Consider the following 17,846-nt stretch of genomic DNA (forward strand, 5'->3'; position numbering starts at 1 on the left):
TTCTTCCAACATTTCAACATTTTCCTTTGATATATATGTATAAATAAAAATGCTAAATGACCATTTGTAAGAGGATTGCTATATTTTGAATATGACATTTGTATGTAACAACAATAAAACATATGAACACTATTCTCTCTCCAAGATATGCTGAATTTTAAGTCACCAAAATAATCATACAAGTCAGACCTTAGGCTAGCTGAATGAACAGAGCAAGCAAAAATATGCAAACAATCTGGATTTTTGAGGCAGCAAGGGATATGCAAATATATATATATTGCTTTACTAATATGCAGAGATGTCAAATCTTCCTTCATAAATAGTCTGCAATGGAAATCTTCTGGAGTAGACATTCTACTCTTTCTCCGGTGCATGTGGAAAAGAGAGGAAGGAAGTCTTTTATACTTTTTCAAAGCCTGTGAAAGGAGTCCATTTCCTTTCCCATGAAATTGTAACAACACACATCCCTCCAGACCAAGATAAGAGACTAAGGACTACAGAGTAGAGGTGGCAGAAGTTGGGACTCAAGCTCACCCTAAGAGGCAAGAGGCAGGTGGCTTAACCCTCTCAGATGATCTGGCACAACTGGACCACTGAATTTCTTCTGCAGCTGAGCCTCCGTTCTGTGTGCAAAATCCCATTATATCTGAGCCTGCTCAAGAGTAGGTAAATAACTCTGGAAAAAATAGCCAGTTTTAGTGCTTATAAACTGTTCATACTCAAGAACAACTGGATATTAATGGAATGGGGTGAGTGATTTGCTTTCTCCCTGACTGCCTCCCAGGTACGTATGATGATCATTGTTTTTCCTGACCCAACAGAAGACTACAGATCACAGGAAAGGGTAGTCTGTCTTAATAGCCTTAAAATATCTCACTCCTTCTGAGACATTTCACTAAGCGTGAAGTTAAAGAATTGGGGGAGGGGTTGGGTTGCAGCAAGCTATTTTTCTACACTGTATGCTGGAGAAAAAATATCTCTCCAACGGCATCCTGGAGTGAGTAGCACAACTCTGTAGCTGCTCTTTTTTCTGCAGTTTTTCTTTGCATTTTCATATGTATGCATTTGTGTGTGAGTGACTAAATTTATTGTTCTAACTGCAATACAACCCCACTTCAGTATTTAGGGCTTTGGGGCGATGGTTCACATTCAATTGACCCTATTGTACATGGTATATTCTGACTCTGTTTTCTATATTAAAAATTACTTTTCCTTATGCCATAATATAATGTGACCAACCCAGAAATAGCTTTTAATATGGAAAAATTCCTAAAAGCACCAAGTACTGTTGGGAAAAAAATGGAATGCTATAGGTGCGAAGGAGGCATCCAATTATAGAGGGGGTCTAAATACTCTGAAAGCTGCAGACCCCCACTTAATTTTGGCAGCTAGACCACCAAGGAATATCAAGTGTTCTAGGCTCAGTTTCAGAGGAAGGAACTGGCAAAAACACCTCTGAAGATTCATAATCTAAGTAAGCCCTATGAAATTCATGACACCAACATAAATTAATTGGCAACTTAAACATAATTGTGCAGATGAATCATTTCCTTCTTATCCTCATCTGCTAATGAATTTTATTGTTTTGTCAGGATGTAATTCTTTTTCCCAGAAGGAAGAGTGAGGTTCAACTGATGCCATTCTCCAGACCAGCAGGAGGTCCTTACTCTTCTCAGAATAGTGTTTCTGCATAAGGTATTTTTTATTTATTTTTATTTTTAGTGTTATTGGTGTTTTTATAACCTGACAGAAATATGATTCTTCACTGTTTGGCTAATTTAAGAACATAAGAAGAGGCATATGAAATCAGATCAGGATTTCCTCTAGTACAATGTTCAGCTCCCTGGGTGGCCAACTAGCTGCCTATAAGCAGAGTGCAACCAAACCCACTGTCGCACAGTCCATAGTGTGTGTGTGTGTGATATACATACACACACACACACAGAAAGAGAGAGAGAGGGGGGGGACTGTCTCCAGTACTGGAGGTGGTATAGAGTTGTCCTAGGTATGGAAGGCAGGATTAAGAAAATCAGGTAAATTTCATAACATGCTATGGGGAAACTCTGCAATGGCCTGTTACAGCATGAAAAGAAGGCTGTTCCTTGCTATATTGGTGCATCGAGCTCCTGTTAAAGGAAACCTACCCAACATATTTGAAATGTCTATACAGGCAGTCCCTGGGTTACAAACATCTGGATTATAAATGACTCATAGTTGAGAACAGGGTTGAGACATCAGGAAGTGAGAGAAATCTACGCTTAAGAAGGGAAAATCACTCCTGAAAGAGTTATCATTGGGGAAAGGTGTGTCTACTGAAACTTTGTCATCAATCCTTGTTTCCACAAATTTGTTTCCACAACAAGCCAAATTTTTCAAAATTCAATTATCTCATGGACAGAAAGTGAGGTGAAATCTTCTGAACAGGGGCTCAGACAGCAAAACAAACATCACTGGAGTGTCAACCTTTCCCTACGCTATCCAAAGCTTTAAAAATTGTTTGAAATTACAATTACCTGTTCTGACACAAAATCAACTTAAGAACAAAACTACAGAACCTATCTTGTTAATAACTTGAGAACTGCCTATATTCTGACCTCAATACTGTCAGAGAATATAGTATTTTTCCACAAGTAGTCCTGATTCAACTTTCTACCAGCAATGTAGAAGTCAAACCCACTCCTAATAAGCTAATGTTTCTGTGTCACTTGGAAAATAACGTACTCTCAATGCATTAACAAAGCTCTGGCTCCCCCTCACTTTCTTCTTTTTCCATGCAGGTTTTAGCCATGTGGCTCTACCTAGCTGTCTTGCTGGGGTTTTACTTCCTTCGCCAGTGGTACCGGGAGAGACAGACTGTGGGGAATCTAACAGAGAAATACGTCTTCATCACCGGTTGTGATTCTGGGTTTGGGAACCATCTTGCCAGGCAGTTGGATACTCGGGGCATGAGGGTTTTGGCAGCTTGTCTCACCCAGAAAGGGGCAGAGGAACTCGAGAGTCTGACATCAGACCGATTGAAAACTATTATTTTGGATATCACCATCACAGAGAACGTGGCGGCGGCAGCAGAGTGGGTGAAAGGATGTGTTGGCAACAAAGGTACAGTAGAGGACTTCCTACTGCTATTTCAGAAATGAAAGTTTTATAAAGCTTATTTTACTTCTGAAAGGGGGAATATGTAGGGACAGGGCTATGCTGAACACTAACCACAGGGCTCCTGGACTCTAGACTAATGAATGCCACTTTTTTCATTTCCGCCATTTCCCACAGATGGCCTGACTCTGGGTTGCAGTGTTCTGCTCATAATCAGGGATTTGGCCATAGGAAAGTGGCAATGTAGTGTGTCACTAGAGAGCCTAGAGATGGAGGAAATCCAACAGCAACTGTAGGGAACAGTGGGATGTGCCTTCAGGTACTGGAAGAGAAGATTCAAAGGGAGACTAAGGGCTCAAATTTGATGGACAATATCATGTTCATTTTTCTAGCATCATTGCCCCCAGACTGGCCAACTCTAAGACACTTGTAAAACTATGAGTTATGGCAATGTAAAAAAAGCCAACCAAGATTCCATAAACAGTGTTATGGCAGTGTAAACCAAGTTTACACTGCCATAACCAAATCTAAAGCCAGGTTACACTGCCATCAGAGTTGTGGCAGTGTAAACCAAGCCAACCAAGATTCCATAATCTTTCTTGATCAGTGTGTGCATATATCAAAAACGAACTAAAGTTTCATGAGCTTTCATGTTATAGTTAATTTGAAGACATGGTTAGGAAACCATCTCTTAATAATGAAATGTTTCAGCCTGATTTATTTGAGAGCCGCAAACTAAGTTCCTTGTTTTAGACATTAGAATACAACAGTCCTTACATTTCTTAATCATACGCTTGGTTCAGGAATTCTTGGTTCAAACCCTTAGGTTGGATCTATATTGCCATATAATTCAATTTGAATTGCATTATACTGCGGGATTATTTTAAATATATATGTGCTATTTTTATGCTTATATTGCTTTGTTAATTTTATGTTTACGTTGTTTACTCTGTATGTATTGATGATGTTACTTGGAAACCACTCGGAGTCCCCTCAGGGAAATAGAGCAATATATAAATAAAGTTGTGTTTGTTGTTGTATTGTCAGTGTAAACCCATATAATACAGTTCAATGCAATTCAAGCTAAGTTATATGGGTCTACATTGACTATATATTAATACAGTTCGAACTGCATTGTTTGGCAGAGTAAATCCAGCCTGAGATGAAGATTAAAAATTAGAGTCAGTTTGTTTTTGTAATTTCTTATACTTAATGTTCTCTGTGCAGTGTAGTAGGCAATTAATTGGGTGTCATAGGAAAATATTATGGGCCTCTTCAGAGAAGAATACTTCTCCAGGAAAAACAGAAAACGTTTGACAGAATTACAGTTTATGCACTCACATTTGCAAAAGCTATAAAAATGAAATAAATTTAAAAATCAGTCCTGAACAAGGCAATTCTCTCTTGCAGGTCTCTGGGGCTTGGTAAACAATGCTGGCATTGGTGATCCATCAGGTCCCAACGAATGGCTGACCAAAGATGATTTTGCAAAGGTGATCAATGTCAACCTGCTTGGCTTGATTGATGTGACTCTACACATGCTGCCCCTGGTGAGAGCAGCCAGCGGAAGAGTGGTCAATGTCACCAGTGTATTTGGAAGACTACCTTACATCGGAGGAGGCTATTCTCCATCCAAGTACGGTGTGGAAGCCTTCTCTGACAGCCTAAGGTAAAATACTGGCCAGGTGGCTACTAAGTAACATGGGCCATTCTCCAGCTATTTCTCATTTAACATTGAATATCCTGAGCTGTACTGAACATGGGTCTAAACTCAACTGTTGGTACCAACTAGAACACTGTTCAACGGAGAAAAAATTGCGGGCCTGAAAATAGCTGTTCTTTTATAATTTTGGGGTGCTGAAAATGAAAATGACATTTAAAATGTGTATTGGCTCTAGTTTTTATGATATAAGCAATCACGTAATCATGTATGGTTGAAAAAATGCATGTTGCGACTTACACTATGGAAGATTCTAGAATATTCTAGAAAGTTTGATGATGCAGTATCAGTGCCGTGTGCAAAAGCCAGAAAGCCCTATATAAGGCCAGACTTTTGAACGGTGAGGGTCAGTCAGTTGAAGACTGAGACAGTATTGTTAAACATCGTTTTACATTGTTCTTTTTACTGTAGTTATGCCTCACACGTGTGTAAATAAAGCAGATAATTTCTGCTATGTTTGCGGCGAAGTTACTTTTGAATCACAAAAGAGACGAATAACAGCAGTGATTAGGAAAGCCTACAAGTTGTATTTTGAGTGGGAAATAGGAGACCAAGACAAAAGTTGGGCGCCCCACATCTGCTGTAATTCATGTGGATCGAGACTTGTCCAGTGGCTGAAGGGGAAAAAGTCTTCCATGCCTTTCGCAGTGCCAATGATTTGGCGGGAACCAACCGATCATGTCAGTAATTATTACTTTTGTATGGTGCCTCCAATTCAGAAAGGTGTTACAAAGAGAAAGAAATTGTTTATTCAGTAGCCAAACATTCCTTCAGCAATGCGTCCAGTACCTCATGGAGAAGGACTACCGATTCCAGGAGCACCTGAATCTTTCGTAATTGACTCCAGTGAGGAAGAACCAGACGAAGCTTGTAGTGATGATCCAATAGCCTTATTTGACCCCGATTTTCTGCCATCCACATCCAATGAACCGCATCTCATAACACAGATGGCACTCAACAACCTAATAAGAGATCTGGATCTTCCTAAGAATAAGGCCGAGGTTTTAGGTTCAAGACTGAAACAATGGAATCTCTTGGCAGATGATGTTCGTACATCACTATACCATGACCGTCAGAAAGACCTTCTTCCACTCTTTGACCAGGAAGGTGATATTGCTGTTTGTAAGAATATCTGCGATTTAATGTCGGCCCTCAACATAAATTATAATCCCGAAGAGTGGAGGTTATTCGTTGACGCTTCCAAAACAAGTCTTAAAGCTGTATTACTGCATAATGGGAATCAGTTACCATCTATTCCAGTTGCTTATGCAGTTGCAATGAAAGAAACATATGAAAACCTGAAAGAGCTTCTAAGGTGCATCAACTACGATCAACATCAATGGTCAGTCTGTTGTGACCTAAAAGTTGTTGCTACCTTACTTGGTCTTCAGGGTGGATATACTAAGTATTGTAGTTTTTTATGTGACTGGGACAGTCGTGCCAGAGAATTGCATTATATCAAAAGAGACTGGCCGCTAAGGCAGACATTGCAGCCGGGGAGTAATAATGTAATACATCCGGCACTTATAAACAGCGACAAGATCATATTACCTCCATTACACATAAAGCTGGGATTGATGAAAAACTTTGTCAAGACAATGGATAAGAATAAACCAGCTTTTATGTACCTGAAAGGTAAATTTCCATCAATTAGTGCTGCAAAAATAAATGAAGGAATTTTTGTTGGCCCACAGATTCGTCAACTTATGGGCGATGACGAGTTTCTTTCTCTATTGAAAGGAAAAGAAAAGGCTGCGTGGATATCATTCATGTCAGTAACATCGAAGTTTCTTGGAAACAACAAATCATCAAACTACAAGGAAGTGGTTGAAGAACTACTCCAAGCCTACAATCGTCTTGGATGTAACATGTCATTAAAAATTCATTTCCTTGACTCGCATCTGGATTTCTTTCCATCAAATTGTGGGGCAGTGAGTGACGAGCATGGTGAGCATTTCCATCAACAAGTTGCCACTATGGAAAAAAGATATCAAGGCAAATGGACTCCGTCAATGCTGTCAGACTACTGCTGGAGCATTGTAAGAGACAATCCTTTCCTTGAATAAAAAAGAAAAGTCAAGAGAAGCAAACAGATATAAACTAAAGTCACGATTAAAGTGACATTTAAACTTTCAGACTTTTCAACTGCATTAGGCCTACTAATATAGTTTCTTGCTGCACAAACATAAACAATAGACTAATTAAATAAATATTTCTCATGTATAAACTATTGGCAATATAATTTGACTAAAATTTAGTAAATATTCACAGTTTATATACATGCAGTAAGGTTAGGCGCATTATCATAATATTAACTAATTACCTATTGTGGAGAAAACTGAAATAGCTGTTGCATAAAAACCAGAGCCAATTATCACATTTAATTATTATATTTGAATTCAGCATGTTAAATTTATTAAGAAACGGCACATTTCGTTTCCGCAACTGAGAAAAACGGAAAAATTGTAGAACAGTGGAATAGATCCTTTATTTTAGTAGGAACTTCACAAGTCATTGAAGGCACGTTTGAATGGGGTATGTCTGCTGCACTTTTTTCCTTATTGTTATGTTTTTAAATGCTCTTACATTATTTTAAATTAATAGCTTTTAGCAGGGTAGCAAACCTATGAATGCACCTTAAACCTTTTCCACTCACAACCCCTTTTAGCCGAAGAAGTTTTCACGTGACCCCAAGTATATAGGTATACAAAATAGGTATAAAAACCAAACATTTACTGAAAATAAGTCAGCATTTGAAAGACTTGCTAAACAGGCCTATTTTCCTTTTTGTGAAGTATAGCTGAAGATTTTTCTGCAACGTCCAGTAAACACTGGCTGTTGTTGCTAACAGCTCCCCTGATTTATCTGCAAAGGAAGAATATTAACAAGTAAAAGATCCCTATTTGGATTTTGGAGTGCATCTGGTCAGTCTATAGAGCCAGTGTGGTGTAGGGGTTTGAGTGTTGGACCATGAGTATGACTCTGAAGACCAGGGTTTGAATCCCTGCTTGGGCATGGAAATCCATTTGGTGACCTTGGTCATAATTTCTCAGCCTCACGGGAATGTAAAGCTAACCCTCCTCTAAACAAATCTTGCCAAGAAAACCCCATGACAGGTTCACCTGAAGAGTGCCATCACTCAGAAACACCTTGACAGTATAAAGCAATAACAACTAAGCAAGTACTATATGTACTATCGTACCAGTTGGGTATCCCTTATCTAAAATTCTTAAGGCCAAAGGTGTTCTGCATTCCAGATTTTTTTACCAGATTTTGGAATACTTCCATGTACATTATGCCTCTCAAGATTAAACATGAAATTCATTTAGGTTACATACATACACAATTTACACACATAGCCTGAAGATAATTTTACGCACAATATTTTAATAACTTTGAGCATGAAACAAAATTTGCATACACTGAGCCATCAGAAAGCAAGGGTGTCACTGTCATTGCCACCCACGTGGACATTTCTGGATTGTTTTGTTTTGTTTTGTTTTTTAGTATTTTGGATTATGAAACACCTGTTATATATAGTGTTCAACCTGTAGCAGCAACTGCAATACTCCCTCTGCTGGAAATAAAAAGTATCAACACATACAACAGGGGCAGGCAGTAAATGAGCACATAGAAAAATGCATTTTGTGTTTTCTCTTATACCCTTCACTATGACACTATGCACAGTTATAGCAGCTTGGTCCCACTTTTTTGCAATGGCTCCAACCTGGGAATTTTATCATCTCCAGTCTAGACCTATTACTTCATCACATGAAAATCGGGCAAAACAGAGGGAACCACCTTCTTTGTTTCCTATCATTAGGTCCTGTGCCTTTTCTTGTTCACGGACGACTGCCATTGAAAGTATACCTAGGGCACTACTTTGAGGAACATGCTGGCTGGAGGAGACTAAGATTTGTCATCTCCAAAGTGACTTTTCTAAGCACCAGTTGGGAGTGCCTAGGCCAGTGGTTCTCAACCTGGCGTCCCCAGGTGTTTTTGGCCTACAATTCCCAGAAATCCCAGCCAGTTTACCAGCTGTTAGGATTTCTGGGAGTTGAAGGCCAAAAACCTCTGGGGACCCCAGGTTGAGAACCACTGGCCTAGAGCCAGTGTGATAACCACAATTCTGAACATGTATACATTTGCATTAAATATGAATTTTCAGAAACACAAAAAAACTCTTAAGGAATAGAACTGTATCTCAATAATTCTGTAAACAATTGTACAGATAGCAACATCATTTTGTTCCATTTCAGGCGAGAGCTCCGTCCCTTTGGAGTCCAACTCAGCATTATTGAACCTGGTGCTTTCAACACACCTCTGCTCAGATCTATAGAAGAGACGTTCAGAAAAACATGGAGCCAGGCTCCTTCTGACATTAAAGAACTCTATGGGGAGCAGTACTTGGAGAACTGTAAGTCATGAAAGCACTGTTCTATATGCTTAGTGGATTGTAATGCTCTGAGCAGTAAACTCCAGCTTCTTTCTCACCGCTCATGTGCAACCACACTGCTTGGTGCCAGAATGTGTTCCCATAGCCAGTTAGTGGCTTGGGAAGTAGACAATGGCCAGTCCCATTGCAGTCCCAGATGAGAGCCAGCTCAGCACAAAAGATACTCAACACATATAGTTTACATGTACATAGTATATTTTATAGATATTGTTGGGGGAAAATATAAAAACCATAATTTACAGCTGTAAATTAGGTTGGGCTCTTTATGGGTTCAGATCCAAGCACTGATCAGTGATTACCATGCCTATTGGCTAATGAGTCCAACTCTCTGACTAACTGTTGGAGTCCCGTGGAATGATGGGAGGGGACCACAGTGGCAGCCACCCACCCCACATGATTTCCCACCAGCAGGGGGTGCTGGTGAAGGCATCATCCCTGCAAGTGTCATTTTCAGATTCAGGACCTATGCCAGACTACCCCAACACGTTGCTACAAGTACAGAAATCACCATGTAAACAATCCATCGTTCAAATACCACAAACAAGCCATATACGAAGGACAGATGGGTGGGACACGGGTCAGACTCCAACTGTGGAATTCCACGAAGCTCCTCCCCTTATATACCATCTGGCCTGACCAGAATGAAAACACCCAAACAGAACAGCCAAGAACCCCAGTCAGGCCACCCAGCCAATCAATTTTGAACCCTATGGTTTAAACCAGGAGTCCTCAAACTTTTTAAACAGAGGGCCAGGTCACCGACCCTCAAACTGTTGGAGGGCGGGTTATGATTTGAAAAAAACCATGAATGAATTCCTGTGCACACTGCACATATATTATCTGTAGTGCAAAAAACACTTAATTACAATACAATAATTAAAAAGGAAGAACAATTGTAACAAATATAAACTGATTAATATTTCAATTGGAAGTGTGGGCCTGCTTTTGGCTGATGAGATAGGATTGTTGTTGTTGTTGTTGTTGTTGTTGTTGTTGTTGTGTGCTTTCAAGTCATTTCAGACTTAGGTTGACTCTGAGCGAGGGCCGGGTAAATTACCTTGGAGGGCTGTATCCAGCTCCCAGGCCTTAGTTTGAGTCCCCCTGGTTTAAACTGATTGACTGCCTGTCCCCTGCGTGCCATGCAGTGCCATGAAGGCATGGGGGAAGCCCTCCAGCCAGCCATGAGGATGGGGCAAACACTGGCAGCTTCACTCCTTACCGAGCAGTGAGTTGCACAATTCTATTTCTGCAGATGAGAATGCAGAAGACTTAATTATCTTGTATCTCCAGCAAAAACCGGAGATGGGTTGGGAGGAGCTGTAACATCTTCTATACCAGTGGTTCTCCACCTGTGACTCCCCAGATGTTTTGCCTTTCGAATCCCATAAATCCTAACAGCTGGTAAACTGGCTGGGATTTCTGGGAATTGTAGGCCAAAACACCTGGGGACCCACAGGCTGAGAACCACTGTTCTATATGATCTTGGCTGCAGAACCACTGGACACCACCAGCTGACACACTCGCCCAACTACGAGTTAGCCATAGTGGCACATGGGATGGGGGAGTGGGATGGCTACATGGGGTGGGGGGAGGATGAGATGAGATGTCTTGAAAAGTTGCTCAATGTCTCTTATTTGCAACAACTAAGGAGCCCCTGGTGGCACAATGCGTTAAACTAAAAGGTCGCAGAGGCTCGAATCCGGGGAGAGTGTGGATGAGCTCCCTCTGTCAGCTCCAGCTCCCCATGCAGGGACATGAGAGAACCCGCCCACAAGGATGTTAAAACATCAAAACATCTGGGCATCCCCTGAGTAACATTTTTGCAGACGGCCAATTCTCTCAAACAGAAGCAACTTGCAGTTTCTCAAGTCGCTCTTGACATGAAAAAAAAAGTTGTAACAACTTTTTAAAAACACATGTAGGCACAACAGAAATTTAAACTTATGTGTGTCAGCAACAGGTAGGGGCGGCTCAACCCATTATGCAAAGTAAGCATTTGCAGTATAGTTGATTTTGCCCAGGGGAGCTCTTGAGGCACTCTTGGGGGAAAATAGACCTTGACATATGCAAGTTGTAGTTACTGGGATGTATAGTTCACCTACAATCAAAGAGCATTCTGAACTCCACCAATGATGGAATTGAACCAAATATGGCACACAGAACTCCCACGACGAACAGAAAATATATATCAGTGATTGGTTGGGGGGGGGGGCAAAATACTGTTTTATTACCATTGAAAATTACTTAGGACCACCTCTGGCAACAGGATTCCATTCTCCATCACCTACTTCGCATATATGTACATTGCTATCCAGAAATTGATAAGGCAAGAAATAAAATGGTTGACTAGCTTCTAGGCCTTCCCACTGGAATCTCATTCTTGAAGTACCATAAATACGTCAAGATTTCACAGCGCATTCCTGAATTTTCACTGAGGAATATTAGAAAGCTGTCTTGACAGCCTTTGATTATGAAAATATGCAAGTTGCCTTTTGTCATCTGGGTCTAACTTTTTCTTTTATTTCTGGTTTTCCCCACACAGTGTGCAAAGTATGCCAACGTATCATCCAGGATGCCAGCCAGAACCTCTCTCTGGTTACTGACTCCATAGAGCATGCCTTGACGTCTTGCTACCCTCGCACACGCTACACTGCAGGTTGGGACGCAAAGCTCCTCTTTATCCCTCTTTCCTATATGCCAACATCACTAACAGAATATATGATGACTTATTTTATGCCAGAGCCAGCACAGTCAATGTAAATTAGTGTATTATGCAAGGCCCATGGAAAAAGGGCTTTGCCGTCTTCCAAATCAGCCAAGAAGTTGTATAGATGGGGCACAACTTCCAGTTCTTCTGGGGAGGCCCTTCTTTCGCCCCCGCCAGTCTCCCAGACTCGTCTGGTGAGTACAAGGGAGAGAGCTTTTTCCTCTGTGGCTCCCCGACTCTGGAACGCACTTCCTGGAGAGATTAGGAAAGCCCCTACCCTAGAAACCTTTAAAAAGAACCTTAAAACCTGGCTCTTCCACTGCTCATTTGATGAATAGATTTACATCCACATACTAGTGCTTAGTTTTCATGGTTCTGTTATTGGAGTGCATTCCCCCCTATAGGAAAGCTTTGCTTCACAACCTCCACTAAAACGAGCTCGCCACTGCAAATAATCTGTCCTTGTTTATCTCGTGTTTATCTTGCCTGAGTTTTTAATCTGTTTCTACCCAGTTTTCTTTTATCCATTACATGTAGCTCGCCCATGTTATTGTGATTGTGTTTATTGTAATTTTATATTGCTATGTTGTCTTTTGTTTTATGTAATTGCATTATTATTGTTTATTATTTGCATTTTCGGGCTTGTTTTATTTCATGTAATTGTTGTTTTGGGCTTGGCATCATGTAAACCGCACCAGGTCCTCATCGAGGAGATGGAGTGGGGTACAAATAAAGATTATTATTATTATTATTATTATTATTATTATTATTACCTCAGTCATCATGTGACCGAAAGATTTCTCAGGTTAATTTCTGTTTCCGTCAATTTTGAATTATTGACCCATCTTGGAACTGACATGATATAGCAATTTACTTCTGCAGGTGAGATTGAAATTCTCACTTCAGCAACCTGAACTCGCCGGTGAAAGAGTAAGTATTTTTATGTAAGAAGGTTTATGGACCAAAATGACATTACAGTTGTGAAGTTAGGCTGCCAGTTAAAACCTAGAATGAATTGTTGGGAGAGATTGCTAAACCAGTCTCTTACCTTATAGTTATGCAATGTTTTAGTGGTGTGTGCATCCATAATCTTCAGCCGTATGAGTATATGTCCATTGTCTTGAACTTGTATCTCTCCTGCTTTTCCTGGTGTTTGATAGATCACATCGTAGCTGGTGGTAGAGCTAATGGCAGGTGAAACTTGGGTAACCCAGACTGCACACAAAATATAGACCTCCAAAAAGAACAACAGAACAAAACTGCATCTGCCAAAAATAAATTATACAGAGAGAGAGATTGAGAATGTATATATCCCAGTTTAAAGGCAAAGGTTTCCCCTTGACATTAAGTCTAGACGTGTCCAACTCTGGGAGGTGGTGCTCATCTCCATTTCTAGGCTGAAGAGCCGGTCATGTGGCCAGCAGGACTGCATGGAGCGCTGTTACCTTCCCACCAAAGCAGTACCTATCAATCTACTCACCTTCACATGTTTTCGAACTGGTAGGTTGGCAGAAGCCGGGGCTAACAATGGGAGCTCACCCCATCCGCAGATTCAAACTGCCAACCTTCCAATCAGCAAGTTCTGCAGCTCAGCAATTTAACCAGCTGCACCACCACAGCCCCCTACATCCCAGTTTATCCTCAACTTATCTCAAACTATCAGATCTGACAAATACTGGTATTAATGTACCACCAGCAGCAAAAACACCTGCTCTATCAGTGTGGAAAGGGCCATTACCCACGTAAACTGGAATATACATTCCCTTCTTCTATTTAAAACTCTTCTAGTAATTGATAATTGAAATTATTCTACATTTAACCATTTTGTCCAGCTTTCCAAGAAAAAGGTTCCTTCTCAAAACAGAATCATCTAAAACAGTGTACCGTGGTTTAAAGGGGTCACAGTTTTATATAAGTTACAAACAATTAAGGATCAGTAGGTCTGTTCTTCAGTTTTTATTGTGTATGGAATTGCAATTGTGGACATTTTAACTTACCTCCCCACACCTCATATCATCATTACCACCTTTTGATGTATTTTGAAGTTTCTCTGACATGGAAGAAAAATCCCCACTACCACCTTTTTGAGGTATTAAAACCTGTCCACACCAATTGTTAGAATATGCCAGGGTATAGACAAGCTTCACCTTGATTACCCCCAACTTTTTACCCCCTCCAACATTCTTCCCATTATGAGCCTTCGGAAGTATGGGTGCCAGATGTTGACCAGCCAAAGTAGAGGTCGATTGACATAAATGAAGGATAATTACGCAAGATCATGTGCTAATGCGGTGGAAATCAAAGCAAAACGTATGGCTTTGAACATGCCGCAAAACAAGCATGACAGCAGCATTTCCACACATCAAAGGTCAACCTCTGAAGGGTTGTGGGATTCTTTGTTCATTGGATCTTCCAAGAGCAGAGGAAATGGGGTTTTCATTAAAGTATTTTTAGAAGTCTACACCCATGGCAGGAGGAGTCATGCATTTTGTAAAATTAAGCTGGAAATAATAATGCAGGGTTTCTGTGAGTTTTCCAGGCTATATGGCCAAAAGCATTCTCTCCTAACATTTCACCCATTGAATGGCCTTGCCATTTATTAAATGTAATAATCATTATTAAATGTAATAATACATTTTGTAAAAACTAAGTGTGGAACTGCACTTACCATATGTTATCATATACTATTTGAAATTGCTAACATTGACAGAACAAGGACTTTTGTTGGGTGAAATTGTTGAGCCTAGTAGGCTGAGCTGTTATATTTTCCGTTACTGAACCACCACCACCACCACCCCCTTCCATTTATTACCAACTGTTGCATAGAAACAGCTTCCTTCTCCATATCAGGCTTTTGAGGGACATAGTTGTCTTACTCCTGGACGTGACACCAACTGATTTATAAATCACCTTGGAGAGTGTTAGTTTTATGGCATTGTAAATCTAGAAAAACAGTCTGGGTCTCTGAGAGGATTATGGTGGGTATGTAGAAATGTAATCTGAGCCATGGGCCTAACAGCATAAAAGCATGTAGTTTTTAAATACCAAACCAGATCCTGGGAATGTTAATTGCTGGATTTCAGTTGGTTTTGTTCCAGTTATGCTGGTATTAGTTGTCTTGTCCCCAGCGGCACAACCATTCATTGGATAACCAGAAGAGCTACCAATTGTGATTTGATTTGGTTATTTGGGGTGCCGATTCAGAAAATTGCATTGGATAGATCAAATAACCAACCCAAATCTAAATGATGAATTTGTGATTTTACTCTGATGACCTGGCCTTATGTAATTGTATGATTTGTATTTTAATGTATTTTATGTATTAATGTATTATGATGTTGCTATGTTATGTTTTTTATACTAATTGTGTATGAACCTTTTGCTGTGAACCAGCCTGAGTCCCTCTTCAGAGGTCGAGAAGACCGGGTTATAAAAGCTCTAAATAAATAAATACAATTTTGCAACTAGTTGTGCTATTGGAACCTGTATTCTTCAATCCACACCCTATTACATACTTTAGAAATAAGTTCCATTTTGTGCAACATTATTTGTGGCAATGGAATGCCACCATCAGATAAAACCACTCACCTTCCAACTAGAGCTTGTTGGCCCTGAATTTTCATATAGACCAGTGATTCCCAAGAACTAAAATATGGTCCACGGCCTCACCATTACTACACCATTGCAATGAGAGCGACTGGTCTTGCGAACCCCTCTTATAGTGCAGAGCCTTATTAAATAAGGTTTTCTGTGGGCGAGCAGATGGCAACTCCTGAATGGCATATGTTCTGTATCGGAAACTAGTGTTGATGTGATCTATCCAATGCAATTTTCTGAATCAGCACCCCAAATAACCAAACCAAATCTAAAGTTGACCAAAAACCGATTCGTAACCCTTTTGGTACTAATGTTGGAGAGTGGTCCCAGCTCAAAGAAAAGATTGGGAACCATTGCTTTAGATGTAAGAAGCCAACTGAGCACAGTGCTGATTGACAGTGTATTGCTATCCCAATTGCACTCCTCTCTAAAATGCAAGTACTTTAAAATACTGCTGTTTTTTTTAATTCTTATTAAGCAATGGGTAAACACAGAACTGAATAAATCTGTATGTGACACTTTTTTAAAAAGCAGAAACACGACTGAGACTTAATAAGCAAAACAGATTGCTGAATCAACATTTGGATTCCTGACCAATCCATATGGAAAATACATTTAGAAGACAGGGACCATATAGAATCATAGATTTGAAAGGCTCCTATGGGCCATTGAGTCCAACCCCTCAATAAGTGCTAGATCTCCAGCTAGAACATCTTTACTGGATAGCTGTCTAACATCATCTCAAATTCACTTCAAGAAATTTTATACACAGGGAACCACTATTTTATACACAGGGAACCACTATTTGATACACAGGGAACCACTATTTGATACACAGGGAACCACTATAGAACATCTTTATTGGATAGCTGTCTAACATCATCTCAAATTCACTTCAAGAAATTCTATACACAGGGAACCACTATTAACAGACTTCATAATGCAGTTTCTTCCAGTGTCAGAAGTAGTGCAATAGATCAAAAGTGCTTCTGCGATGAGTTTGGGAGAATACATATTGTTGTGGGCATCACTTCCCTCTGGTTCACTTCCCAATCAATTTCCAGCATGCAGACAAATTTAACCTCTTCACTGTAAAGCAATAACTTCCCACATTTGCTTCCTTTTTTCTACCTGCACGGTTTCAGAGTTTATTCCTGGCACTCTTCAGAATTTCATTTGTTGCACAAGCATCTCCATACTGTTTTCAATATTTCATATTTGTTTTATTTATTTATTTACTAACTTGGGGACCCAGTGATGCCCAGGTTATTTGAGAAGGGCATTTGTCAGCTGGGGTATTTGTCGGTTGGGTTCAGTGCTCTCTGGAGAAGGCAGAACTACAGCTCCCTTCTCCAGTCACACCCAAACTCTGCCTGGATGTTCAGTTCAGAATGTTAGGTCTGTGTGCCAAGTTTGGTCTGGATGCAGCATCAGCTTGATTCATGCTCTCTGGATAAAGGTGAACTACAACTCCTATATGCCAAGGAAATCACCCCCCCCCCCCCAAAAAAAAAAAAAAACACTGCCTGTGTGCACAGTTGGCCATGTTGGGTCTGTGCACTAGGTTTGGTCCAGATCTGATGTCAGTTGGATTCAGTGCTCTCTGGAGAAGGGTGAACTACAACACCCAGATCCGAAGTCAATCACGCCCAAATCCCACCTGTATGCACAGTTAGCCATGTTGGGTCTCTGTGCCAAGTTTGGTCCAGATCTGGCTGGGTTCAGTGCTTTCTGGATAAGGGTGAAGTACAACTCCCCAAATCAAGGTCAATTCCCACAAACTCCTGCAGTATGTTCAGTTGGTCATGGGGCTTCTCTGTGCCAATTTTAGTCCTGGTCCATTGCCAATGGGGTTCACAGTTTCTCTAGATGCCTGTGCACTATAACACCCTTAAATCAAGGTCAGTTTCCCCTAAACGTCTCTAGTATGTTCTCTTGGTTATGGAGAGTATGTGTGCCAAGTTTGGTCCAGGTTCGTCATTTATGTGCAGTGGTTGGTGGAAGTCAGAGCTGAATTGGCTGCAAATCTCATCATCCATGGTTCGTCCTCCCCCAAAACACATCAGGACGTAAAGTGGGTCATGAGGAGTCTGTGTACCAAGTTTGGTCCAGGTCCGTCGTTCGTGGGGGTTGCAGTAGCCTGTGGAAGTGGGAGCCAAACGGAAAGCTGCCACATACATACAAACACAGATACAAACACAGATTGACTTTTATTATACAGATAGATTTATTTGGCAACTTCTGCAAGCCCCTACACTCCAAAACAAGATTTG

At 40.5% G+C, this 17,846-nt stretch overlaps 1 protein-coding gene across 3 annotated transcripts; it reads left to right on the plus strand.

Annotated features, from left to right (window-relative positions):
* Window positions 1-366: 366 nt before the first annotated feature.
* LOC132768359 (retinol dehydrogenase 16-like) lies at window positions 367-12,727 on the plus strand. 3 transcript variants are annotated; one of them, XM_060764171.2, is made up of 6 exons: window positions 367-784; window positions 1,593-1,695; window positions 2,778-3,099; window positions 4,504-4,762; window positions 9,073-9,230; window positions 11,812-12,727. In XM_060764171.2, the coding sequence occupies exons 3-6, from the start codon at window positions 2,787-2,789 to the stop codon at window positions 12,027-12,029; spliced, it is 948 nt and encodes a 315-aa protein (XP_060620154.2). In that variant the 5' UTR covers window positions 367-784; window positions 1,593-1,695; window positions 2,778-2,786; the 3' UTR covers window positions 12,030-12,727. The 3 variants fall into 3 exon arrangements, with proteins under 3 accessions (XP_060620154.2, XP_060620153.2, XP_060620155.2); XM_060764170.2 differs by having other exon boundaries at window positions 367-749; XM_060764172.2 differs by having other exon boundaries at window positions 367-666.
* Window positions 12,728-17,846: the final 5,119 nt, after the last annotated feature.

This window comes from Anolis sagrei, chromosome 2, assembly GCF_037176765.1.
Source record: "Anolis sagrei isolate rAnoSag1 chromosome 2, rAnoSag1.mat, whole genome shotgun sequence".
Taxonomy (NCBI): Eukaryota; Metazoa; Chordata; class Lepidosauria; order Squamata; family Dactyloidae; genus Anolis; species Anolis sagrei.

What these genes read in the sequence shown, in the direction of transcription:
- LOC132768359 (XM_060764171.2), top strand. Translation starts at nt 2,787, where the DNA reads ATGTGGCTCTACCTAGCTGTCTTGCTGGGGTTTTACTTCCTTCGCCAG. An exon ending in GCCTTCTCTGACAGCCTAAG is followed by an intron (nt 4,763 to 9,072) that starts GTAAAATACTGG and finishes GTTCCATTTCAG; the next exon opens with GCGAGAGCTCCGTCCCTTTG. An exon ending in GGAGCAGTACTTGGAGAACT is followed by an intron (nt 9,231 to 11,811) that starts GTAAGTCATGAA and finishes TTCCCCACACAG; the next exon opens with TGTGCAAAGTATGCCAACGT.